Source organism: Magnolia sinica, chromosome 11 (assembly GCF_029962835.1).
Source record: "Magnolia sinica isolate HGM2019 chromosome 11, MsV1, whole genome shotgun sequence".
Classification (NCBI taxonomy): Eukaryota; Viridiplantae; Streptophyta; class Magnoliopsida; order Magnoliales; family Magnoliaceae; genus Magnolia; species Magnolia sinica.
In genome coordinates this window covers 5,623,447-5,651,092 of record NC_080583.1, presented here as the reverse complement: position 1 = coordinate 5,651,092, position 27,646 = coordinate 5,623,447, and the positions used below count along the sequence as shown (strand labels likewise).

The 27,646-nt window shown below is 38.8% G+C and overlaps 1 protein-coding gene across 6 annotated transcripts; it reads right to left on the bottom strand.

Moving 5' to 3' along the window:
* Window positions 1-384: 384 nt before the first annotated feature.
* LOC131218647 (upstream activation factor subunit spp27) lies at window positions 385-26,637 on the bottom strand. Of its 6 annotated transcripts, none has more exons than XM_058213313.1 (7): window positions 26,251-26,634; window positions 12,016-12,130; window positions 11,718-11,892; window positions 6,979-7,035; window positions 6,702-6,877; window positions 5,933-6,054; window positions 385-496 (listed from the first exon to the last, which is right to left on the bottom strand). In XM_058213313.1, the coding sequence occupies exons 1-7, from the start codon at window positions 26,514-26,516 to the stop codon at window positions 400-402; spliced, it is 1,008 nt and encodes a 335-aa protein (XP_058069296.1). In that variant the 5' UTR covers window positions 26,517-26,634; the 3' UTR covers window positions 385-399. The 6 variants fall into 6 exon arrangements, with proteins under 6 accessions (XP_058069296.1, XP_058069298.1, XP_058069294.1 ...); XM_058213315.1 differs by lacking the exon at window positions 385-496 and adding an exon at window positions 1,423-1,631 and having other exon boundaries at window positions 26,251-26,633; XM_058213311.1 differs by lacking the exon at window positions 385-496 and adding an exon at window positions 1,961-2,240 and having other exon boundaries at window positions 6,979-7,032; window positions 26,251-26,637.
* Window positions 26,638-27,646: the final 1,009 nt, after the last annotated feature.

Below are 27,646 nucleotides of genomic sequence, written 5' to 3'. Positions count from 1 at the left end.
GGAAGGGATCATCTACAGGCAACTGTACCGCGAGTTACGGTACAGTGCCATCTTTCCTGCTAACATGCTGCCCCGTGTTCAGGAAATCAGCACCGTGAAAACGACAGGATCCAAAAATATAGATCATCTTTCTCGAAAATCAGGATGAACCGTTCAGTAGGTGGGCCAGGCTCGTATGCTGAGACTAACCGTTGGTTGTTCAATGATTACTAATGTGTGGCCCATCTGATCAGAAGACACGCCTGATTTTTGTGCTAGGCAATCGTCATTGTGAGGGCTACGGCTTTAATGGTCCTGATGTCCCACATAAGTGGCATTTTGGCAGGAATATGGCACGGCAACCCAATTAGTGGAACCTTGCCTGTATGATCATATATCTTCACCACTGGAAGATTCGATTCATTGAATGTCAGCCGTTGATTGGGCACTTGGACATGAAACTTTCCCATTGTAATCCTCAAAACTAGTTGTCTGATCATTTTGTAGTACGCTCCATCTGCAGCAAGGCCCAACAGATGAACGGTTGGGAATCAGTGAGTGGACCCACATGTTTCAAGTGTAGGCATTTCCCACTCTTTCCTATCGTGGGGCCCACTTAAATTCTGGATCCACCTCATTTTTGGACTGATGTCCCACCATGAGCTGGCAAAACGGATGGACGGGGTGGATTTCCAAAAGAACATGACAGCAAGCCCCACTTAGCCTTCGACTGCAGGAAAGGGTCTGCCTCATCCCAGGATCCACCTCATTTTTGGGCTCTTGTGATAAAACGAGTTGGAAAAATGGATGGACCGGATGAATTTCTCATAAACATCATGGTGGGCCCTACCTAGCTACCAACCACAGGAACTTCCTCATATTCTCATTGGATACAAACCACCATGCGGTATATATATATATATATATATATATATATATATATATATATATAAACAGATGGGACAGTCAATTCCATCCCAAATCTGGCAGTCTGTCTTTTATATTTTGCCCCGTTTTTCTAAGTCTTAGATGAGATTGTTAGGATGGCCTTATGAAACTGATTCTTTAGAAGCACAAGCAATCCATGGTGGGCCCCCACAAACATATATCAACCTATTATAGAAGTGATCTCAATCATCCATTTTCAAGCTGCTGATCCTTTGGTTAGAACCATCCACTCGGTTGGATTTTCTCATGGTAATGCTGCAACTAATGAACAGTCCGGATTGGTGGATGTACTCTCCCAGGGTCCCAATTGAACTCGATTTCACAATGGTGAATTCCACTTCATGTCAAGGATAAGGAAGATGGGTGCACCGTGGGACCCACATAATTGGAACCTTTGATCGTGGTCGCCAAATCGCATCCTTGAGCCTTCAGATTCAAAGGATTATTCAACGGTGGATAGGGTATGAATGATGAAAGCGGTGAAGTATTCGAGGAACAAATCAATGGAACGAGAAATACGAACAGAGGTTTGCTACAGCCCGCCTGCCAACATGCTACATCAGGACTATTTCTGCTGGATCTGGGGTTATTTTCAGTGATCTGAACCGTTGATCTGATAATATGCACAGCTCATGTCGTGGGTGCTTCAAAAAATCTTCAAGATCAGACTAAACATTTGACAGATGGCCCAACGATAAAAAAGCCTGTCAATCACCGAAGAGTTCGATGAAAGAAGGCTGTAATATTCCAATCTAAGATTCCATCACGGCCCATCAAATAAACGGTTTGGATCATTCAGATATAACTGCGATCAAACAGCCAGTGCTAGCAAAAGTATTTACAGGTAATATCTTATAGCAGCACTCAATGCCAGAGACTTAAAAGAGAAATTGCAGGTACTTCCAAATGATATTGCACTCAATGATCTGGACTGTTCAAATAGTGGGCCGCACAAGACCATCGATGCATCAAACAATACCTGTCGCTTGAATATCCTAGATATCTTATTGGGTGGCCTACATACAAATGGATGGAGAGAGAAAAACAAGATGTATCATACAATGGTAAGGACGAAATGTTGTATAATAATATCATTTCAATTTTCAGTTTATGCCGGTGGAGCAAGTGGGGATCAATGCTTTAAGCAGCCAGATATTATACTTTAGGCACCAATGAGGGTGGACCATACCCCAAACAAACTACGGGTGCTAATCGTCAGGGCTTGACAATACGGTTCACGGCCCCATCCTGGCATGGCCCAGCAAAGAAGGCTCAATCTCAAAAAACGGTCGGACAAAGGCACTCGGGCCAACCTGAAGTTGACATTTAAAAAATGAAAACCAAGGCTTATGTGTTGCCAAACCAATGATTGGAGAGGGCCGGGCCATACATGCGAAACCCAACCTAAGCTCGGCCCAAAGCGGGGCCACCCAGAGCATTGCTGCACCTATTCCTAAAACCTTTCAACTTGTGTTGTGCCTTTCAAACAGAGGTTTAGAGTTAAAACACAGCAACAGTCCATGTTCAATTGGAGCCAGTATTTGAAATATCTCTGATCTTTATCTCTAGCTCAACGATACAGATACCACTGGTAGCGATACTGATAACGCTGGTAGTATCAGAAATTCCAGGTATTAGCAATGTATTGCCAACGTATCAATATCACCAATGTAATCATCAATATTTTCAACTATGTAAATTCTTGGTGTCATTTGTATTGCCAATGCATCACCAATATTTTCGACTATGTAAATTCTAGGTAATGCTTGTATCATAAGTGTATTGATGATATTTCAATAATATTACCAATGTATTGATATCATCAAAATTTTATTTACTAGAAAAAAATTTATTTCAAACTTTTTTTTTTTTCATGGGCACATGGTTGTATGTAGTGTTCAATTTGGCATTGATAATATTGATAATATCTCAATATTATGATATTGCAACATGCGAGATATTGAGACTACAATCTTTTGTTTCTTTTCCAATTGTTGATGATTTCTTAGTGAAATATCATGTGTTATTGATATTTTGCAATATCAATGAATGTTTAGATGGAAGGTTGGATAGTTAAATAGGCCAGAGGGGATGGTTGGACTGATTTCTTACAACAACACATACTTTTAAGGCCCCAGTAAATGGAAACTTGTTATGAATGCATTCTTTTTGTTTTTTGTTTTTTTGTATTTTCATTTTTTTTTTTTTTTGGTTTTAAATTTCTAAATATGCAATGTGTACATTTTAACATCTCCTGAAGTTTCGCTGAAAATTCCACCGTTTTTCCTATGTTTTCCCACATTTCCAGTTATCAACGATATCGATATTGTCTCCATTTCCCTAACTAACGAAACTTGTAGCGATACTTTGAACACTGATTGGAGCAAGGGCCTCAAAATTGGTGGACATGATCTTTCCATCTGGAAGATATTTGGGGAAGTGCCTGTTACAGTGGGATGCATCAGGCCAACGGCACGGATAGCTGAAACACGCAACAGTTGCATGAAGCGAATACCCAAGCATGCCTTGTGCATATGGGGTGAGGAACATATAATTCCCTTGTTACACAGTCAATTTCAACATCCCATCGTGCCCGAGAGATATCCACTGTTGATCAAAGGTTCAAGCCCGTGACTCAACAAAAGACACGGAGCGTTTCAATGTTGAGGTCTCAGGCTTTAGTTCATCTTTCCTATTAAAACAAAAGGAAATGCTAAAGTGCCTGCCTCCATGGGGAAACTAGCAGTGTCCCAAAGCTTTTTGTTGACAGTGGAGAGCCAACAGCCGATCCAGATGTCTATTCATCTGTGCGGACAGGGGACAGTGGTGCAAAACATCACGCTGACAGAATGCTCCCAAGACTTCAAATGTGGGTCCAGGTGATAGATCAGATGGTTGGCATCATAAATCCAAAGTGCTTCTTCGGGATCAAGAAATACAGTGGGGACTACTTTTTCCACCGAATCTTGACTGTCAATGCTATTAATTGGATGATTAACATCATCAGGTTGCCATGGTTTTTAGACCATGGATTGCCCCTAACAGTACAGATGAATAGACAGACTGGGTTGGTGGTTGACCATCCTGGATGAAGGGGGGGCCCAGTAGCATTCTGGAAAAGATCAGGAGATCTTGATAGATAACTAGATAGAGATAGAGATGTACAGAGAGACTAGCTTGATGGCTATTTAGGTTGTGATATGGTCTTGAAATGTTGCCTAGGCATACCCAGGCTAGCTTAATAGTTATTTAGGTTATGAATTATGATATGGTCCTAAAATTCTACCCGGGCATGGACCTCTTTTTATTATTAACAAAAATTAACATAAAATAATAAATAATAAATAATCATAATAACAAAAGGGTAATGTACAAGTTGACGATGAATTTACAGGAAGGGGTCCTGTGGTGTGTGTTGTTTGCAGATGACATGGTTCTGATTGACAACACAAGCGAGGGGTAAAGCACAAAGCTATGAGTTATGAAAATGGAGGGATGTTTTAAAATCAAAAGGTTTTAAAATTAGTTGGACTAAAACAGAGTATATGGAATGAAATTTTAGTAACAATAGTGAAATGACGAATGCGTCAAGATTGCAGACCAAAAGTACCCTCGAAAAATCATTTTCAATATCTTGGGTCAATAACTCATGACAGTGGAGAGATTGAGAAAGATGTTGCTCATAGAATTAGAGCTTGGTGGTTGAAGTGGAGATGTGCCTCTTGAATTTTATGTGATCGCCGCATACCAGTGAAATTGAAGGAGAAATTTCATAGGATAAGCGCAGCTGAAAATGAGGTCAGGATAGATGAGTGGCAATACAAAGGGGGATATAAATAGAAATTAATGCAATCGAGGAAACTTCTAGGCAGCACCAATAGGTAATAAGATGAGGGAATGTAGACATGGATGATTTGGCCATGTGCAATAGAGATTAAGATCTGCACAGGTCAGAATGAGTCGGTTCAAGTTGAAGGCTCTAAAACGGCAAGGCAAGGCCTGAATGTATATGGATGGAGATAGAAAAATACTTGATGACGTATAGTTTTACTGATGAAACGGCCCTTGATAGATTGGAATGGTGGACCAGGATTCGTGTATCCAACCACAATTGGTCGGGAACTTGGGGTAAAGCTTAGATGATGACTGATGATGAGGATGGTCTATGAATAACAAATTATTAATTTGTAAATACATTTCTTATTTTTAATCATTTTTAATCAATTTATATAAATATTCTGGTGCTAGTCAGCTGCATTCGGCACTGGTTCCGTATTGAAACATAAATATGCATCTGCTCAAATCCTACATGGGTAACCAACGGTACTTGAAGGATCCAAGTGTCATGACAAAACAAGACCATCCTTTCCAAAGGCAAGATTAGAAAACAACAAAAGCAACAACAATCACCCAACTTTTTCATCAGGGTTGCTTCTAGGGACTGCATGTTCAGGTGATTTAATGGAGAAAAACCAAAACATGGATAGGGAAGTGTTACACTGACTTCTGAAGAAATCGAAAACCATGGATTCTGATTTACCATCACCTGTTTGTTTTGGAACGAGTTTTACATGGATTCTACATATGGTCAGCTCAAACATCAAACTGTCTGTCTTCTTTTACCTTGGAAATCAATTTAATGTTCTTTCTGGAATAAATGAATGTCCATGGTATTTGAAGAAGAGCTGGGAAATGGAAATGAATGTCCTCCTATTCAAGCTTTTCTCTATATTTTATCTGAAGATTGCCTAAAGTTCTAACAACATTTCTTCCATTATCTGAATTTTTGCAATCGCTTGGGCTATAAAGAAAATATCTATTGGAATGATGGGAGAAACAACAGATTTTTCAACTTCACCTTTTCTATTGCCTTTGCGATGGAACCTGTGCAGAAGGATAGATAAATAGGAAGAAGTAGAGCAATTGTCGGCATTTCAAATTACACTCATGCAAAAATTGCCCATTTCCTCGGGTTTAAGAAAAATACTGGTAAGGAGCAACTCACTGTTCAGCCTTGATGAAATGAGCAGTCAGTAGCTTTGAAACCGTGAAGCCATTGAAAGAATCGACCTCGAATAGCTCTTTCAGCTTCTCATCGCATTTAACTATCCTCTTATCAGCAGGATCCTTCAGTGATAAAAGGCAATCAGTCAGAAATGAAAGAGCTTTTTTCTATCCTCTTAACTATCCTCTTATGCAGCTCAATATGCATATAAAGAGAACTATAATAATAGAAAAAAAAACGGAGGCTCATGCTAAACAAAACTTTCAACTGGTAAGGCTTTTTTCTAGAATCATCGGATCAGCATTCGTCTGACCCAGTCTGCGCCCACTGGCTTCATCATCAAAGCCTTATCCCAATCAAGGCTTAGATGACGATGACGATGATGAGCCCTTGAATCATCAAGTCAGCCACCCATTGACATCATCATCATCATGTAAGTTTTATCCCAATAAAGCTTATAGATGACGATGATGATGATGTCAATGGGCGAGCCATCACAGGTTTGGGCGAATGGCTTCAGGTGTGGGTTTGCTCCCCACAGACAAAAGTTTGATTCCCCTCCTGGTGGATTACCCAATGCACATGGTTGGCGGGTGATTGTGTGCATCCGCAGGGAATAGTCTCGCCTTAAAGGGGCAGGGGCACCCAGTCGTCGTTAAAAAAAAAAAAAAAGATGTCAATGGGCTGGGGCTGGGCCCACTGACACCCCCATTCATGTAGCTAGAACTCCCACATGGTAACTTTCACCCAAAGACGTGACTGGAACTACCTGAAGGTTGTTTTGTTTTATGTACTCCCACATTCTCTTCACAACATCAGCCCGTGACAAGGCGCTTTCACCAGTGCCAATGAACTTCACTAGGGCAGCTGAGAGTGGGATGGGAGCAAGGAAACCCGAAGTCCCTCCTTTCTGTCTTTTTCCCTTTGGCATGGACTCATCTGGACCTGATAAGCATAGAATTATGTTTTACTTCATGAGAAAGAATGGGAATTATGGGGCTAACACTTGCTGAACACTTCAAATGGAACCACGTCTCCTTCCCCACCTTCTCTCTCTTGTTTCCGGTGTTTTTCTTTTGGCGCTGCCGTCTTGACCGGACCTGCTAAATCCAAGAAACAGTGAAATTAGTATTATGTCCTGCACATAAAAAAATAAAATGTGGAGTATGAGACCACGTGAATTGCCAAATACAGACAAATCTAGGAAAAAGTATAGCACAATTGCATGCCATATTAAGTGACTACATAGTGTATTACAAAAGAAAAATGCAACCGTTTCTTAAAGTGACGAAGGAATGAGATTGCAAGAACTACCACTGGGCATCTTCAAACTACATATGCTTGTAGGGTTCAAACATCTGATACAATACAATCAATATCCGTATCACCTGTGGCCTATATGCGATATGGGTTCCCAATATGGGTCATATCGGCCCTTGTCGTATCAGCTTTTGAGAGATCCGATACACCTTTTGAAACTGATTTGGGAGATTGGAGTGGATTATAGTTGCCTGTGGACCTTGTGTATTTTGACTCTTTTTTTTTTTTTTTTTTTGCTTGTCCTTCATGGGTGCTTAGCTTGCTGAATGACGAGAGGGTCGTTGCTGGCCGCGTCTGTATTTTCCTCTTTGTTTTAATACTATTTTAGTCATCTTTCAAAAAAAATAAAGTAATGATGAAATACCGTAGTTTGCTCTTCAGGTATTGTTGAGGGTCAAATATTGCATATTGAACCCCATTTATATCTTGGTTTTACGAACATGATACTGCTTAATGTCCTATTTTACTCATGCTTGTGTTGCAAGGTGGATTTAAGAGTTTGGATTGGAAAAAGTGCTAAAAGCATGGATTTGACGCTTAAAGATCACCAAGGCAAAGAATAGATCTTAGGAAACAAAGATTGAAGATTTCAAGGTCCCAAGATTCAAGAAAACCAAGCAGAGAAGGAACGAAGCCGAAAGAACAAGTGCAGAATATACATTTACTGTGTCATCGAACACCGTCGATGACATAGAGGACACGTTCGATGACATCGAATTTATGAAGGAAAATCGAGTTGGTTACTGGACAAATTGAAGACGTTTTTCGATGACTTGAAGGTTTACTCGATGACATCGAATTTTCTCTGGAATTTCGGCAAAACTCCCTGGACACATTGGGCACCATTTTCTATTACTCAAAGCACTCCTCGATAACATCGAAGATCTGCTCGATGACATCAAAAGTCTCTTTGCTGACATCGAATTTATTGAAGAAATTGAATTAACTCTCTAAACTATTTTGGACACATTATCGATTCCTCGAACAATGCTCGATGACATCGAAGGCTTCTTTGATGACATGGAAGGTTACAAGTTCGGATGAAGCTATAAAAGCGCAGAAAAAGCACGTAGAAAAGACACCTTCAATGACATCGAGGCCTATTAGATGTCATCGAACGGATCACACGAAGTTACGTAGAGTGCATAAATTTGAAGCAATTTCCAGATTTTTCCAAAGAGGTGTGAAAGGAAGTGTTGCACAACTATAAATAAGAGTCCCCAGGGCATTCCTGGGGATCTATCTAATCATTCTAGTGTTTGAAGGAGCGAAGCGCAAGGGCGGAGAGCCGTCGTGAAGCGTTTTTCTTATTCCTTAGTTTTGCATGCTTTCTTTTAGGGTTTTAGTTCCAATCATGTCTATGGTTGGCTAAACCTCTCAGCTGGGGCTAAGAGGTGAAGCATGTAGCATGATGAGATGTTTTCTATTGCTTTGATTCATGTTCAAGTTGAACTCTCTTTTATTCTAGTTTGATATTTAAGAAATACTTTCAGTTTTTAATGGTTTATTGTGACTTAAATTACAGTAGTTCTGCGATAGCTTTGAGTATATCCTATTGTGAGTCATTGTCTCCTGGGCATGGTTTTGTGATGGAATCACTTCCAGTTCTCTCAACTCTCATCCATTGAGAATTAGGTCAAAGAAAGTTTAGATTTGGTTTTATTGAGATATCTTCCAACTAGATAAGATGGGACTCTGACTCCAATTGTGTCCTTGAATCAAGCACATATCTCCTTGATCTCTACAAGTGGATCCTTGGAAACCCTAGTTCCCACCTTTGAATTTCTTAAGTTTTTCATTAAATCTCTCACAATTACTCTTCACACTTCCAAATTTAAGTTTTCATCTTCTTCTAGTTCTACTTCTAGTTGCTTTCAGAATACTTACGAGTTTAGTCCCTGTGGATTCGACCTCGGTCTCACCGAAATTATTATTGCATCGCAACCCTACAATTGGGGTTGTGAACAGGTATACATCTGGATCCAACCATTTCTTTTTTGAAAGATAATGCAATTTATTAAAAGGCCATCACAGGACGACAAAAAAACAAAACTAAAAAAGCACCCACTTAGGCCACCCAATCCCCAATTGTACAAATAAACTCGACTAAAAACCCCCCCAGGAGAATTCTTGAGCAAAGTGGGGCCACACACACACACACACACATATAAACACTCCGGCACTTAAATGTCTGAAGGGTGGAACCCAACCAAATGGATGTGAAGACTGTTTCTCGAAGGGCAACTACAAGAAGGAACATGCATGCAACAACCACCAACTTCTGAGAATTAACTGAATGTTCAAAGGTGGTGGTGTCCCAACGAAATGGATGTGAAGAATGCCTTCCAAAAGACAACAGAAAGAAGAATCATACATGCAACAACCTCCCAACATCCGAGAATCAAAAGCATCATACTATGCCTGCAAACTCAAAGAGGCCATTACATTATCTGATGCAAGCACAAAGAGCCCAATCTAAAAGCTTTCATGGAGTTCTAAAACATGAGAGAGTCGATTCTAGCTTGGTCATCTATACATTTAACGATCAAGAACAGCGTCTTAGAAGTTATTCTCCTACTCTCGTATGCAAATGAGGTCATTACATCACCCAAGAGTTCTAATAAAGTTATAGAGAAGGTCAAGATTAAACATTTTTTTAAAAGATTGATGAGAATTTTATTGAAAGCTGCACAAAGCAGAAAAAGAATGCAACGCAATCTGAAAGGGATCACTGCACAGTAACACAAAATGGAAAAGGAGGAATTCCATTCGGACACCAAAGACATGACTGCCGCGATGATCACCTCAACTGGGCACAAGGAATTCCAGAAACACCAACTGTTCCTTTCTCCCCAAATCACCCACCAAATGGCTAGAAGAATTAGCAGCCAACTTTGGTGACCTATCTTCCCTCCGGACCCCCCATGCCAAGCCCACAAGAGATCTCTAACTATTCCTGGCATAGCCCAGGATTCCCCAACACTTGCAATAAAGAAGTCCCAAACTGTACATGTAAAGGGGCAAAATATAAACAAATGATCTACAGACTCTGAGTCCTTCTGGCACAAACATAGTAACTATTTTAGATTAAACATAGTAACTATTTTAACAAGGAAAGCCCGAAGGCTTAAATTCTTCCTAGAAGTTGAAGTAAAATAAGGGGTTGAAGTCGACAAAATGCTTTAAAAAACAAATTAAAAAAATTAACACTAAACTGAAATGGAGAAATTAGAAATGCCAGATTGTAAACTTGTTTTAGCTTTTAACTCCAACTGAAATGGATATAACTGATCTCTGATGAGGGGAATCCTATCAAAGATGTAACTAAGGATTCAAGCCTTGTAGGTGGTGGTATCCAAACATCCAGGATGGGATATTTCTTCTGTAAATCAAGTGTGTATGCATAAACCTGAATTGTGCACATTAAAGTTGCAGAGGGAAACCCTGCACACAAAGCCATTATTACAAAAGGTCCAAAGTAGATGGAATTTTTTATTTATTTTTCTAATACTGGTGTTTCTTAGGCAAAACTCTGACACGCAAAATCTCAATAAATGAAAATTTCGTGTATAGACTGCATATCATTTGGAGCTAATGATGTTTCATGGAAGATCAAGAATAAAAAGGCAATAGCGATATCCACCCACCACTACAGTCAGGTACAAATCTATTGCAAAAACCGAGGCTCAAAATTCTTAGACAACAAGCATTCTTACTAGAAAAGCAACTTGGGTGGGTTGGGTCAGGTTGGATTTGAGGGTCAACCAGAGCCAACCCAACCTTGAGAGGACCAAACCCGCAACACGAATTCCAGACCAAGGTGCCTAAGCCAAACCCAACCCTAAGTCCTCTATATTCAACCTGACCCGACCCAAATACACGTGATTATTCCCAGCCTGACGTAACCCGACCCAAATTTTGTCAACCTGAACCCAACCTGAATTCAAATTGTTCGGTTTCCCAAGCCGACCCAACCTAATCCAAACTCAGGTTCAATCAATTGAGTTAGGGTTGACCCAAACCCAAGTTGCAGATCTAATTCTTATGGACCTTAGCATATCCAGAAGAGTTGTGGTACATTGTGCTAATTGAAGTGCTCTCTCCTCCCACTGGTTCTAAGAGCTCATATGGAATCTGTGCAATGATAGAAAGAGAGGATAGTATCTAAAAGAATTATAGAGCGTGCAAGAAAAAGAATGAGTTGCTAATAACAAGAAGATCCCTTTTGTGTTTAAAAGGCACATGAAGGTTAATAGTCATGGAAAAATATAATCTTCAAAAAGAAATCATAGAAAAATATCATCATAAATGTGTTCCAAGGTGCCACTAGATTGGCAAGTGCAATTAATGAACAGGAGAAAAAACCCAACTTACAAAATAACACAAGATAATTTGAGCTACAGCCTAATGATACTGAAACTGGATTGTTACAAGATAGAAATCAAATGCATTTCAAAAGGAATACCATCTTCCGAAGCCAATGGCCAAATATGCTTCGACAAAACCTTGTTCATTTGAAACATGTTAATAGAATCAACACGAAAAAGGGCTCGCAGTGTTTCGTCACATATTATATTCCGCTTATTGCTCGGGTCTTGCAAATTGTTTTCACGAATATAAGCCCAGAGTTGCTTGACAACCTATGACCACAGAAAAATAAAAGCTCGTTATGATCTTGAAAATTCATTTCTCTACAAAAATAAAATAAAATCAAGTGACAATGGGAAAAAGAATAAATGAATTCCAAACTGGCCAAGCATTACCTCAGTTCTAGCTAATTCAGATACACCAACAAATTCTTGAAGTTGTGGGGACAGACTACATAATTTGGTAAAACCACCTCCCCTTCTCTTGTTCTCTTTGTTGTGCTTGTTCGTTCTACACAATAGAAGAAGGAAAAAAAAAAAACAAAAACAAAAACAATTACCTAGTAACACCACACCGGCAATCTGTGAAAAAAATACAAAAGCAACATGAAAAATACTGCAAAATGGAAAAAACAGTCAATTGAAAACTTCCACCATATCACATTTAATTTGGTTCTTTAATTGTTAAGGTTGCACCTCCAAAGAAAATGAACAATTGAATACTCTCGCCAAGAAAACTTATTGTGGTAGGGCGACTCTTTTTTTTTTTTCTTTTTTCTATCAGTAAAACCAATTTTGTTGAAGAGCTAAAAGGCAAGAATACAACAACACCAGATCAAGTATGCAAGCACACTTATACTAAAAACCCAACCACTCTTTAAAAAAGGTATACCCTCTCAAAAACCCATAAATTCCTTCAATGATCTAGCCAAAGCTGCCAAACTGCTAATTCTGCTCCTCACACTTCAAGGTTCTTCTATCCTGCCTTGTTTGGTTTAAAGTAACACCCTCTAAGTGCCCCACAAGATAAATTCCTCAACCTTAAACCAACTACCTTCTTTCTTCAGTGAGGAAAGTTCATAGTTAGCATCCAACAACCTGCTTTATTGAAATAAATTGTAGAATCTCATCATCAACATCATCATCTTTTTTAACGTGATCATCATCAACATCATCATACCACGCTATCAAGGACCATATCCTCAGTTAAATAATGGGTCATCAAACCTTCTCTTTCCACCTCCACCCACATACTCTTGTATAGATTGGATCAATTTGAAATTAATCTACTACTCGGAAAAATCTTGGTTAAAGATTTCATAGGGATTCTACAGGTGTCCTTGAGGTATATAAAAAGGGTTGTTCTAGGAATTAGAGGACACTGCATTTTTTTTGCACTTTTTTCTCAGTTCTTTTGCAAATACTTGTAACTAATGTGGATTAATTTCAATAAGATGTGTAATCCTCTTTATTTGGTTGAATACTATTGTGCGTTGTGTTTGCTTCATCTATGCTAGCAATTCAGGTATCAAATCATCATTGATTCGAGAAACTTGCACATAAAGTAATCTGACTAATCAAGTGAGAAACTCCAAGGCAGAGAGAATAGGAAGACTGCGTGGATGAGTGATGACACCTAAGGGAATGTCCTCGCCATAGAAACTACAGGTACCCTGATTACTGACAACTCCGATGATTGAATTTTCCAGTCGTTGGAACATGGTAGAGAGCCGGAAATTAAGGTGACAGTTCCAGAATCCACAATCTTTGGCATGTAAACACTTCACCGAAAAAGTGTTAATACAAGGGAACCGCTGAGTCACTGACCATCGAAAAGTTAGATCGGGAGCTGGAGAATGAAAATTTTTGATAGCAAAGAGAAGAAAATTTGAAAATATCTTAATGGCCTTAATCCAGATGAAGGAGATTAACTGGATGCACACTTGCATTGATTGCAGAGGAGATAGATAAATGGGAACCTGGGGGACAATTTGGTGCCCTGTGAGGAACATCACTCATGGAGCAACAAATTGACTTCCCATGCAAGGCATCGAAGGGATCTCCCATAGGTCCAAGGACAATAAGTCAACATCCAACTATGAAGGCGAATGACAAAAGGAATGTGACTATGTAAAAGGACTATTGCACCCAAGATGGAACAAAATAGCTCTCCTTTCACATGCCTTTAGGTGTGATATCTACAGCATCATGCTTTTGAATGTCTATTAGATCAATCCAGAGTAAAAGTAAATTTTGTTAAGAATGAGATTATGTTGAAGACATGCCGGATCATGTGTAGATGAAACTAGGCATGAGACAGATTATGAAGATTAGTATTTGATGATGGGGCACAACTTGTAGAAGATGTAGCAGATGTATGTGAAGATGGTGGGGATACACTAGATATGGGCGCTCCTTTCAAATGCTTTTAGGTGTGGTAGAGAATCATGCTTTAAATGTCCATCAAATCAATCCAGAGTAAAATTTTGGCTAAGGAGATTATGCCAAAGATACACCAGATCATGTGCAGGCAAAAGTAGAGCATAAGGCATCAATAGATTATGAAGGACAAGCAAACGATGATGGGGCACAACCTGTAGAAGATGAAACAGATGTATAAGATGCATACGAAGATTGCGAGGAGATGCTGGCTATCTAGTCAATAATGCTATCAATGCCTCAGGTGATTGATGTGCGATGGTTGCAGTACAATATCTTCTGCACCAGCGGTTCTAATAGATGGAGCAATGAGAATATAGCAAAAGTATAGTTTCGTAAGAAATAGTAGATAAATTAAACTGAAAGAAAGAAAAGGCATCCCTGTCCATACTAGATTCGTCAAGTGCTTAGTATCCTTCTCTATCAAATTCATGTATAGATATGAGACGCTGTGTAATGTCACAATGGATGGATGTCAAATTTTGCTAGGGAAACCATTTGCGTTTGACTTGGACTAACACCTTTTCCTTTATCAAGATGATGTTAATGTTACAATGTACCCGATGAAGCATTTCTATACACTGTCGAATGGTCGGGTTGGGGTTGCCCTGGACACAAAATGGAACGGTTCGGCCCAGTCCATTCAAAAGTTTGATTTTGCTTGGCCCGAGCCTGACCTATTGGCCGCCCTAAGTTTTAAGTGCACAAATCTAACAACCAAGCCGTCCTATACCAAAGAAGTAAGAGGACAGGAATTGCTTGTGTTTATTGCCAAAGATGAGATAAAGTTGATGGATATTCCACCTCCCTTACAGATGCTCTTACATGAATACAAAGACTTGGTGCTCAAAACACACCCAGCCGGACTTCCTCCTATGGGAAATATTTAGCGCCATATCGACTTGGTGTCAGGTTTAAACCTATTGAATATTGTGCATTGTAAGTACCTAATGAATCCAGCCAAGCTCCAGCAGTTGGTCACAAAGTTGCTACAAAAGGGGTTGAATGCATGAAAGGTTGTCATCATGCATGATTCCAACGTAGTTAACCCTGAGAAAAATGGATCTTGAAGGATGTGTGGATACTCCATGATCAACCAAATTACTATCGAGTTGATTTCTTATTCCACATAGGATGATACACTAAATATGTTGCATGGATTGATAATCTTTTTGAAGACCGACCTAAGGAGTTGAATCAGTTGATATTGCACGATGATGAGTAGAAAAACACAAATGACGTGAGATGGGCTGTACAAGTTGTCGGTGATGCCATTCAGTCTTTAAAACGAATCAAGTACTTTCACGTGGCTGATGGCAGTTTGTCCTTTAACAGGGAAATGTTTATTTCCTTGATATTTTGTTTTTAGTAATAATTAATCTATCCACCGTGATCATGTATGGAGATTATTTAATGCACAACAGAGGAAGTCACTAGATGTCAAGTTGTCGACTTGAAAAGGTGCCCATTCCTCATGAATAATGTTGTTCTCAGGATATATGGTTACTAAAGAAGGGATCAAAGGTTGACCAACTTAGATCAAGACCATTTGAGTAGCTCATGCCAAGAACACTCTCAGAGGTTTATGCTTTTCTAGAGATTTATTTGGGACTTCATCACCAGTATTGCAATACTACCAGTTGCACATTTCATGTGCGGAGATAGATTAACCAAAAACAGCCACATCATTATCAAGAAAAGATTACAAAGGCTCTCATTGTTGCATTTCTGGCCTTTAAAAAGGTCTTCAAGAGTGAAAGTGGTGCCTCTGGTATTAGTGCAATGCTAAGTTAACAGTAGAAACCAATCACGTTCTTTTTGACTTCTAAAAAGGTCTTGATTCTCAGCTTCCAAAATTGTGCGAGGAAAAAAAAAAAAAAAAAAGGAACAAGAAGCTAAATCATGCAAGAAAGAACTACTCCACATATAATCTTCAGTTCTGCATTGTGGTGACAGTATTTAATTCATTGGGAAATTATTCTATAATTGAACCATGAGGCATTAAGATATCCTCTCTTAGGAAAAGGTTGAGTGCTCGCCGTGCTAAGTGGATAGCTTTTCCATTGGAGTATACCTTCTTTTTGCATCACAAAACAGGATGTCAGAACAAGGTGGCGGACACTTTGTGGGATTTGAGGCATTTAAAGAATAGTACAAGGAACCCTTTTTTGTCATTAAGAAAGAACTTTATTAGAGAAAGCCTCAAGGGAAATTATAAGTTTAAATCTACAAAAGGCGCCTAACAAAATTCTCTTAGGGAAATTATAAAGCTTAAATCTACAAAGAGCGCCTGACAATTCTAAAATTGGCCTCATTCCTAACATTGGCGGGTTACCCCATCACATCCTATCCACTCGGCCATTCTTCTCAAACCCCCCTAATTCATTGCAAAACCATGTAACTCTTGCTAGCATTTACCTTAAATCTAGATAAAAACTTCAAAACATTGAAGGATCCCCTTTTGGGTCCTCGATCCATTCTCACATCCCAAAGAATAAGAGTACCAACAACCAATGGAACGTGAATATAATAATTTCAGAACTCCCGCCTCAAATCCTTATGTGAATTTGAGCTACAAAGCATAACCCAAGAACAGACTCAAATGTTTCACAACAACGGTGAAAAGGTAATGAATCACCTTGACAAAGACCTCATAAACTTTAAAATAGCCTAGACAAGAGCCCATTGTTGAGAATAGAGAAGGGTACTGTAGAGATACATTGCATAATCCATTTCATCCGTTCGCTTCCCAAACCGTTCTACACGATAAATATAGAAAAAAGTTCCAATTAACATGAATGTAAGCCTTTTCCATGTCTACTTCGCATAAAATTCCCCCTCTCTCTTTACTCTAGATTCAATTCCTTGACTGGCCACAAGGATTCCACCCATAATTTGCCACATATCAATGGATGTTGCAACCAATTGACAGCAACAACTCTTTTATCGTTGAAGTTGCGGCCTCCCGCCATGCCTGGAAAATTGCATACGAATTATGGGCTGGTGGTGTTTAAAGGGTATTTGTGGAATGCCATGATACGGGCTTTGGATGGCTCTTACTTGTGGAGAATAACAAACATTACCTAGGAAGCTAGACAGCCTTGTGAGAGTTGTGTTTCTCCTTCCATATTCCTAGAGAGGAAAATTCAGAAGTGAAAAGCCTTTGCAAAGGGCCTCCAAGGAATCCTTTTGGTTAACAAATATGTGGTCTAATGCCCTAGTGTTTTTGGGCCCTTTGGCATGTTGATCTCGAAATTAATGTTATAAGAAAAACACGAATAAAATCAGATTAAATGATACGCCACACCCGATTTAAAGATCTACAAAGGCAATGATGAATATTCAAATTCCTTATTGAGTCGAAGCGCGTACTATGTCGCTCTCTTTGAGATATTTCACGCCCCTTGATGAAATCAACCAGTGTAGTAAATTCCTAGCATGCCAAGATACAATCGTCCAGCATATAAAAAACCCACAGTACGTACGGCCTGCGAAATATCTAATACCAACACCACTATAAAACACTTTCATTCATATGTCTAAAAGAAAAGGAGAAGATTTCGATCAATCAATCGAGATTCAAGAGATAAGGAGGATTTTGCTGGACAAAAAAACCCTACAAGAAAATCCACACTTCATAAAACGTAACTAATATGCCCGTTGCGAAAACCATCATATTCGTTGAGATGCGCTTGAACGTGGAGGCACATCTCACACGATCCTCAAATAGTGTGTCACATCCAACACTTATGATAATGATAAAACATAAAAATAAAAAATTATAGATTTTGACAAAACTAAGTCAATCAAGACTCAAAGAAAGGGACCCGCTCAAGCTTTACCAGTCGGGAATCACATACCTCACACACGAGTACCGTGCCCATACACCCAGTTAACTGGTTTTCTAATTAGTTTGCCTATCGAGTGAGCCTCATGCACGCGTACGGGCTAAAGCATAATGTGAGCATATTTTATTAGTCTATGGAGTAGAAAGCTTTACAAATACTCCATATACCTTCTCCCTATCCGATGTGGGACAATCTTTTATATTTAAAATGTGAAAAATGATCATACACAAAAACTTGCATTTATTTTCGAATAATTCAACAATCCCCAACTTATATCAAAATAATATAAAAATGAACATAATGAAAAACTATTATGCATAAATGACAGTAATAAATCATCTTAAACCTCACTTAGTGAAATGTATTTGGACTACAAGAAAAATTAGTAAACTAGTTCTTTAACTAAAATTCTTTATTATAAAACATGCATGAGACATACACAATAGTTTTTTGGTGTTTGCAACATGTTCGGAGCTATATGTTACGGCCATACGCAATATCTTGGTTCTACGAGTGCTCCAGATTATTAGCCCAATGGTAATAAAAAGCAACCCCACTTCCACATGCAATAGGTGAGTTCATTACTGGTGCGTCTCTATAACAGTTGTCACCTCACCTTTAAAAAAAAATGCAATAAACTCATACCTAACCTCGATCCCGCTACAAAGATTCACATTATTTACATCATAGAGGGGCTCTAAGAGATAATTTTCTTCCTAAACTCATGTAATGCATTTCAACCACAAATCACATGAAAACTTATTTTCCCCACTGAGATTAATTCTTGGGATCCCGAGTCCTTAAGTTCGATTATTATTTCCAATTATTTTTCTATATGCTTGTCTCATCTCCCTCAATGTTTTCCAAACTTTTTCCTTGGCTAAGCTTTTGGTTAATAGATCCGCCATATTCTCATTGGATCTTATAAAGTCTAGAGTTATTGCACCATTTTTTAATAATTATCTCACACAATGATGCTTCAAACAAATGCCTAGATTTTCTATTATATTTATAACACTTGTTATTAGGTCTTCCTATTATATTTATAACACTTGTTATTAGGTCTTCCTATAGCAACCAAGCTCTCACAATGAATGGATATAGGTGATATGGTTTCACCCAAAAAGTTATATATATGCATAAAGCTTTTATCCAATCTGCCTCCTCCCAAGCTGCTCTAGAGGCAACTAGTGATGAGTCCATAATAGAATGAGCTATACAAGTTTATTTCTTCATTTCCATGAAACGGTTCCGCTCACCATGGTGAAACATAACCACTTGTAAAGTTAGAATCATCTTACCCTTAATTCTAATCATCATCACTGTAGACTCAATTAATTTTATTTTTTTGGGTGATGCAACCTTCAATTATAGTAGGGTAACTCTAGTAATGAAGATCTAGTAAAGAAGACCAAATCCACATCCTTTTAAGGTAACGTAAGACCCCTATAAATAGCATCCGAGTGTTCATAATTCAGAGTGCTAGAATATCTACTCACTTTGCTCACACCAAATGCAATATCAGGCCTAGGGCAATTTATAGTATAAGCTAGGCTACTAATGACACTAGCATACTCTAGCTGAGATACACTTTCACTAAATATTTTATTCTAGTCTTTTATTAGGATTATAAGGTGTACACGCAAATTTACATTCAAAGTGATTATATTTTCTTAATATCTTCTTTATGTAATGGGATTAAGTGAACGTTATACTAGTTTCACTTCAAATGATTTTAATACCTAAAATGACATCGGTTTCTCAAAGGTCTTTCATGTTAGAGTGAGAAGATAGAAATGTTTTCATTAATAGCTTCTAGGTTTGTACCAAAGATTAGAAGATTGTTTACATATAAACAAACTAAGACACTTACGTCTTCATGAACCTTAAAATAGAGGCATCTTTCACCTCCATTGAAGCAGAAGCCTTTAGACATCATAAGAACATTAAAAGCTCATATAAGAACCTTAAAAGACTACACACCTTACACTCTTGACTTGATTTTATAAACCCTTAGGTTGAACCGTGTATATTTCTTCCTCGTGTTCACCATTTAAAATGGCAATTCTAACATCCATTTGGTGAATTAGAAGATCATATGTGGAAGCAATGACTACTAAGATGCGAATAGATGCCATCTTCAACATAAGGAAATAGGTATTGAAGTAATTGATGCCTTCTTTCTTATTGAACCCCTTGGCCACTAACCTAGCCTTGTATTTCTTAATCAAACCATCAGCTTTTCATTTCTTTTTTAACATCCATTTATAACCTAAATTTTTTGCCCCAAGAGGCAGCATGTCAACTAATTTCCATGTAAAATTCGATCTAATACTCATTTCAAGGTAACATCATGAGAGAGCATAGCCTCCTCCAATGTTACAAATTTACAAGGCCGCCTTCTAGCGAGCTAAGAACACATGAAAATCAGGAACATAGTCCTTAGCAATCCTAGTCGTTTACTTCTCCCAAGTTCATACTTAAGACTCAAGTTCATCCAAGTTTAAAAGAATTGAGTTAGAAAGTTCATTTAATTTTGCAAAAAAGGAACCCCCATTGTTCCTTTTCTATATCAGGAAAAGGCTTTATAGTGACTTAAGATCGCACATGTCCAAGCAACTCGGAATTCCTTTCTACATCAGGAAAATGCGTTATAGTTACTTTAAACTATAAACTGAACTCAAACTTTCTAAATTAGGAATCATACCACAATAAGCCATATTTCTAAGTAATTTAGTATTCACATGCCCTAGTCTACTATGCCATAATAAAACAGTGCATACCATACAAGTAGAAGAGAAAACTTTATTCAATTCTATATGTAATTTGACATTCAATGTCATTACCAGCATAGCCTTTACCTACAAAAGAACCATTTTTTGTTATTACAATTTGATCAGACTTAATAACCTGCTTCAAAACCGCCTTTTTCAAAAGGTAACCCGAGACAAGGTTCTTGCACATAGCTAGAACATGAAAACCATTGGCCATTGTAATGGTCTTTCCCAAGGTGCACATAATTTCAACCTTTCCTTGCCCAATCACGTCTGTGGTGACAACAACTCCATTTGAAACCTTTTTCCCAAAGAAACATCCTCATATATCTTAAACCAACTCCAATCATAGCACACTTGCGTGTCGATCTACCAACCATCACACAATTCCACACAGACCATGTTGACCTCGATGACCACAACCACGATTAGAGGCTTTTCATATGGATTTTGCATGAGCAAACAACTTCTTATTGCTAGTATAGCACTCCCTTGCAAAATGACCAAGTTTTCCACAAACATAGCAACTTGTTGAGTTACCTTGGTTGCCAGTTTTATGGTTCTTAGGCTTGGGCTTGGGTTTCTTTTTAGAGTTTTTTCTAGTTTGGCTTCAGGTTATTGGATTTTTCTTTATGAGGGTTCTGATTATTTATGTCATTAATCATAAGAATTTTAGATATGTCATCTTTCTTGTCCTCAATTCTATCTAGGAGTCTCACCTCTTCCTTGACCCGAAGACTTACAATAAGTTGTTCCATCGAGAGTTATTTAGTTTTATGTTGAAGGGAATGTTTAAAGTCTTTCGAAGATGGTGGTAATGTTTCAATTACAATTTACAACTGTCATTTGGAAAAGCTCATCCAATTTAATTCCCTTGGACATGATTTCATGGCCTATGTGATTAAACTCATTCGCTTATCGCACTACAAATTTGTTGTCTACCATCTGAAATTTAAAGTATCTGTTGATAACATAGTTTGTCATGCCTGCCTTTTCGATTTTGTATTTCTTTTCTAGGGCTCCAAATCTCAACAACAATCTTATAGTCACAATAAGGATCATATAATTGGTTGGATATGCCACTCAAGATGTAGTTCTTGCATAGGTAATCATCCTCATCACACTTATGTTGGTTCATAGAAATCTGTCGATTTAAGATGATCAATCACATTCACCACTTTAAGTCTAGTAAGATGAAAGAACATTTTTTCCACCTCTTGAAGAGTTGTCTGTTGAAAATTTCAAGGCAAAAAGACTTATCATTTGAATTATCTTCCAAAGCCATAGGACTAATATCTCAAAATCAATTGTTTAAGCATTTGAAAAATAAACATAAGTTTTTTGGTAAAGTCATTTTTAATTTTTTTAAAGTGTAAAAATGTCCTACATTGAATGGGGAGAAAGTACATGAAGTGTTTATAAAGCTTTCAATTCCATAAACATTTGAAAAATACTCACATTATGCTTTAGCCAATACATACACACGAAGCTGACCTAAAGGGCAAACCAACCATAAACTAGTTAACCGGATGCATGCGCACGATATTCGCGCGCAAGAAGAGTGAATCATGGCCTGATAGCCTAAAACAGGTTCCTTTCTTTGAGTATTGATTAGCCCGATTTTGCTAAATCCATAATTTTTTTCATTATTATCACAACATTGAATGACCTATTAGTCTGATTGGGGGCCCTTAAAAAATTTTGTCTAAAGTTTTGGCCTCTCGCCTGAAGCTCTCTATCGGTAAGATCATCTCCTCCCACCAATGCGCCTTCATTCCAGGGAGGCAGATCATTGACTGTGCACTAATCGCCAATGAATGTCTGCATTCCAGCTACAAAGATGGGTCAAAATTTGTTTGCTGCAAGCTTGATATTGAAAAGGCCTACGAACATGTTGATTGGAATTTTCTCCAAAACATGATGAGGTGGATGGGCTTTCCAGTTAAATGGCGTAGGTGGATTGGAGAGTGTTTAGGGTCGGCTCACTTCTCCATCCTCCTCAATGGTACCCCGAAAGGCTTTTTCAAGAGCTCCAGAGGCATCCGTCAGGGAGATCCGCTATCCCCATTCCTCTTTCTTATAGTTGGAGAAGCTCTATCCAAAATGATCTAGGTAGGCTAAGAAGCTGGCATCCTTAGCAGCAACAGAATGAGAGGCCTGTCATCCTCGGTCTCCCATATTCAATTTGCTGACGACTCTCTCATCCTCAGTGATGCTAATCCGATCAAGGTCAACAACGCCCGCACCACGATTAGGTGCTTTGAGGCAATTTCGGGTCTAAGAATCAACTTGTCCAAATCTAAGATGTCCGGAGTTAATCTGAAGGATAAAGACTTGAGATCTTCTGCTAATTCGTTCGAGTGCTCCTCCGTTTCGCTTCCAGTGTCCTTCGTCGGCCTTCCATTATGCCTGGGCTTGCCCCCTATATCCCTTTGGGACAAGGTCACCAACAAGTTCAAGAGATATCTGGCCAGATGGAAGTGCAAATACTTGTCGCTGGGAGGCCACATTACCCTGATAAAGGCAGCCCTCTCCAACCTGCCGGTCTATTTTATGTCTCTTCTTAAATGCCCAGCAGCCGTCCTTGCTAAACTCGACAAACACAGGCGTGATTTTCTCTGGAACGGGAAGGAAGATTCCAAGAAATTCCACCTGGCTAAATGGTCCCAAGTCTGCCAGCGGCCTAAACTTGGCGAAGCAGGAATTAAAGATCTCAAAAGGATAAACAGAGCCCTTCTCGGGAAATGGATCTGGAGGCTTGGTACTGAGGATGATTGCCTTTGGAACAAGATCATCAAAGGGAAATATGGGAAATCGATTGGCAGGTGGACCAATAGCTCCTCTCGATATAGGGCCTCCGCCCTTTGGAAGGGGATTCTCTCCTTGAAGAAGGTTGTTCTTCCAGGCATTGGCTTCAGCTTAGGCAACAGGGCCAAGATCCAGTTCTGGGAAGATGCATGGGTGGGTGATGCCCCTCTGAAATTCGACTTTCCTAAAATATATTGTATCGCCTCCAACCCTGCTTCTTTTGTCGCCGATTGTTGCTCCTTTTCGGATAATAAGATCCAGTGAACAAGGATTGTAGGAGGAACCTATAGGACTGGGAGATTGAAGAGTTCGTGGGCTTCCTCTAGTGCATATACACGAGTATGCTAGCCACCTTGTGCCCAGACAGATTAATTTGGAAGGTGGACAAATCCGGCACCTTCTCAGTTAAATCCTTCTACCACCTGTTGGACCATGGGACGCCCTCCTTTCAGGATCAACCTCCCTTTAAATTTTGGAAATATTTTGTTCCTCCTAAACACGCAGCCTTCGCCTGGCTGGTGGGGACCAAAAGAATCCTCACGGTGGATAATCTTAGGAAAAGAGGTATGCAAATAATAAATGTCTGTCTTTGCTGCATGAAGAACGAAGAAAGCATCAATCACCTCCTGCTCTTCTGCCCGTTCATCTCTGCAATTTGGTCAGAGTTTCTCAATCGATTCAACTTGAAGTGGTGTTTTCCTACCTCGGTCTCTCTTCTTATCAAAGCTTGGCATGGGGTCAATCTGGGCAAACATAGGACGAAGATCTGGCGTGTGGCAATTATAGCCATTTGGTGGTCGGTTTGGGAAGAAAGAAACAATAGGTGTTTTAGGGACATCTCTAATACTGTAACGGCGACTGCCAGTAAAGCCAAGCGCCTTCTGATCAAATGGATGGTTTATGTAGTAGGTGTTAAGGATGTAGATTTTCTTTTTCTTGGGGTTTAATGGTTTGTTTGCCAGCTCGGCAATCTCCATTTGTCTCCGCTTTTTTTCCCGTCTCCTTCTTCTTTCCCTTCTTTTTATATATAAAGTGAATTCTCAAAAAAAACATTGAATGTGACCCATTACTTAAGGTCGTTTCCATCATGCAGATGTTTCCTTGTTCAAACAAATCTAATTGAATGTGATAGCTTTCGTAACATGTATATCAATTAACTTTCTTATATAAAAATGGAATTTTTCCTTAAAGTTTTATACCCAGCAAAATCCTCTTTTTCAGAATAATCTCTCTCTATTGATCGAAATCTTCACTTTTCTTTTTAGGCACATGAATAAATGTGTTTTCGAGTAGCTTTGGTATTAGCCTTTTTCACAGCATATGCATGCTGTGAAACTTCGTATGTTGGACAATTGTATCATGCAGATAACGCACTAAGAACCTACTACATCGATCGATCTCACCAAGAGATGTGAACTATCTCAACGAGAGTGACTTAGCATGCACCTCAACCTAACGAGGAATTTGAATCTTTGTCTATAATGTTGTTGCCCTTGTCAATACTCAAATCAATTGTGATATTCCATTTAATCTAATTTATTTTATTTGTATTTTTCTCATAGCAATAGTTTCAAGATCAACATGGTAGCCTCTGTTGCTCTGCATGTTCTCTTTTTTCTGCATACAAGCCCTGTTTTGTTATCTCTAAAGCTTGTAGGCTCTCTCTCTCTCTCTCTCTCTCTCTCTCTCTCTCTCTCTCTCTCTCATGAAATCCTTTTGATTGCCCATAAAAAACAAGAAGAACAAGAACAATAAGGGAAGTTCCTTAAAATGGAAAAATAATGTGAGTCTTGGCAAGATTCTTATAAACCCCAATTAACAAACTAATATACTTGAAATCATTAATCTTATTTACCCTCTCCATTTCTAGAATTAGGGTAACAAATGCAGCATTAAATTTCGATTAAACCTCGATCTCTCCTGGAGTTCAAGAGTTCCATAACATTAATTTTAATAACCTCCCAAGAACTCCAATAAAAAACCATATCAAAAATTGTCTACCAGAAGTCTTCGTCCATCCCCCAAACTGCACTTGTCCATCCCCCAAACTGCACTTTGGATCTCCTCCTCAAAGTCCCTTTGTAGACACATTGAAACATCGAAACTCGACAAGAAGCCATCTAAAAGCCAATTTCGTCAAGATTAGACAGACCTGTATAAATACTAATAGACCCTCAAGTTTTCATTCTTGATTTGGTCCATCAACAATATTCTCCCCAATACACAGCCCATGAATTGCATTTTTACCATTAGAATACCACTGTGTACCATTCTACTAGAAAAAGGTACAACACAACTGGCTGTATCTATCAAAACATAGGGCATTGATATCAATCCCGAAAAAGAATGACCTAATTCATTAGAAGAGCAAAACACAACCCTACAAAAAATCCAAGAATCTTCACCATGTTAAACCCGGATTATGCAACGTCGATCAAATCCATTATTCATTCTACAAACTGCCAAAGCCGAAAGAGAATGCAGCTCCAATACCCCATCCCTAAATGGGTTGGCAAAGTGCGAAATGCGTACTATTCTAATACTGAAAGTAGAAGATACAAGCGTATCTATTAAAAAAAAAAAAAAAAAGAGTTACCCTAATTTACCCGAAGATGAAAAATAAAAAACCCGAATAACGCAATGTCAGAACAAAAGATTGCTCATTTCGTAAAACGCCGAAAAACAAAACTGAAATCTCAACGCCATAAACAAGAACCGAAGCGAAAGAGACAGAATATGAGATAAAGAAAGAGGGATTCTACACTCTTTTCCTTCCATCCTCTTCATCGACTTCTTCTTCTTCTTCTTCTTCTTCTTCTTCGTTGTCTTGTTCTTCTTCTTTGACGTTCTCAAGCTGGCTTTGAAGGAAGAGGTCGACCTGCTCTCTTATGAAGGCCTTCTTCTCCGACAAGTCGACGCCGAAGTGCTCCTCTAACCTACGGCGCACGATAGCGGTGGTCGTGGTGTTGAGGTCTGAGTTCCTGAGGACTTCCCGAAGCCGGTCAGCGAGCTCCGAATCAGATATCATCTCTCTCTCTCTCTCTCTCTCTCTCTCTCTCTCTCTCTCCCCTTGTTCTCTCTATTTCCTCTCTTCTCTGGGATTTGGATGTCTGGGATTTCTTAAGGATTGTAAGAGCGAGGACTTCTGGGGGTTTTCAGGGCCTGAAAGATGTAAAAGAGAAGGAATTTATTGAAGGATTGGGGATGGTGGGGAAGGGACATAAATGGAAATTCATAAAATGAAAATACTGTAAGTATTTGCGCGATGATAAGTTTATTAGGAGAATCGCGTCTCACATGCCGGAATGAGTAGGCCGGTCAGGATCCGTGCCGATTTTTAGGTGAGACTAACTGTGAAAATTAAATTTAATGGAAAATCCATGATAATTGACGGTTAAGATGTGCATTTTTCGTTAGATGAAATGGATGGTTGGATGGAAACCATCGGATCATAAGAATCCTGCATATTATACGGATAATTTTGGATAAAAAAGAGTTATTATCCTCTAATTCATCTGTTACATTCTTCGGATATTTTTAAATGGGGTAATTTCTTGTGAGATTCGCGATTTTCTTTTCCGTTATCTAATCGCGCGAATCTTTATAGCATTTTCGAGAGAAGAACACGAGGAAAGAGAAAGAGGAAAACTTTGACACTCTGAGAGAGTGCGGTGGATGATACGCAGGCGCTGAGAAATGTTAAACTCAGCATCGAAGAAATTTGAATTTGAAATGTACAGGTTATGTGTCCCATTTTGAATGTATAATAAAATAAAATCTCACGCTTATTTGGTAGGACGGTTGTGTAGATATTTATTGGATGTTTCAAATGAAAAAGAAAAATCCAACGGTCCCATTTGAACAAACAACTGTCCAATAATCAGATGTTAAGATTACCTAAACATTATCATTTTGAAATAAATAATTAAATCACATTATTTAAAATCATTTGGACGGTTTAAATTTATAACATATGCAACGTATACTTTTTGTGAGTGCCTGCGCATCAACCATCATGCGTAGCCTGAGTATCAAATAAGTCTCAATGAGAAAACACGAGGGAGGCACTCTTTTCAGTACACGCTCAAGCGTGGCAGCGAAAGAACACGTGTGATACATCCAATCCTCTTATCAGCCAGATACGGACACCCTAAATTA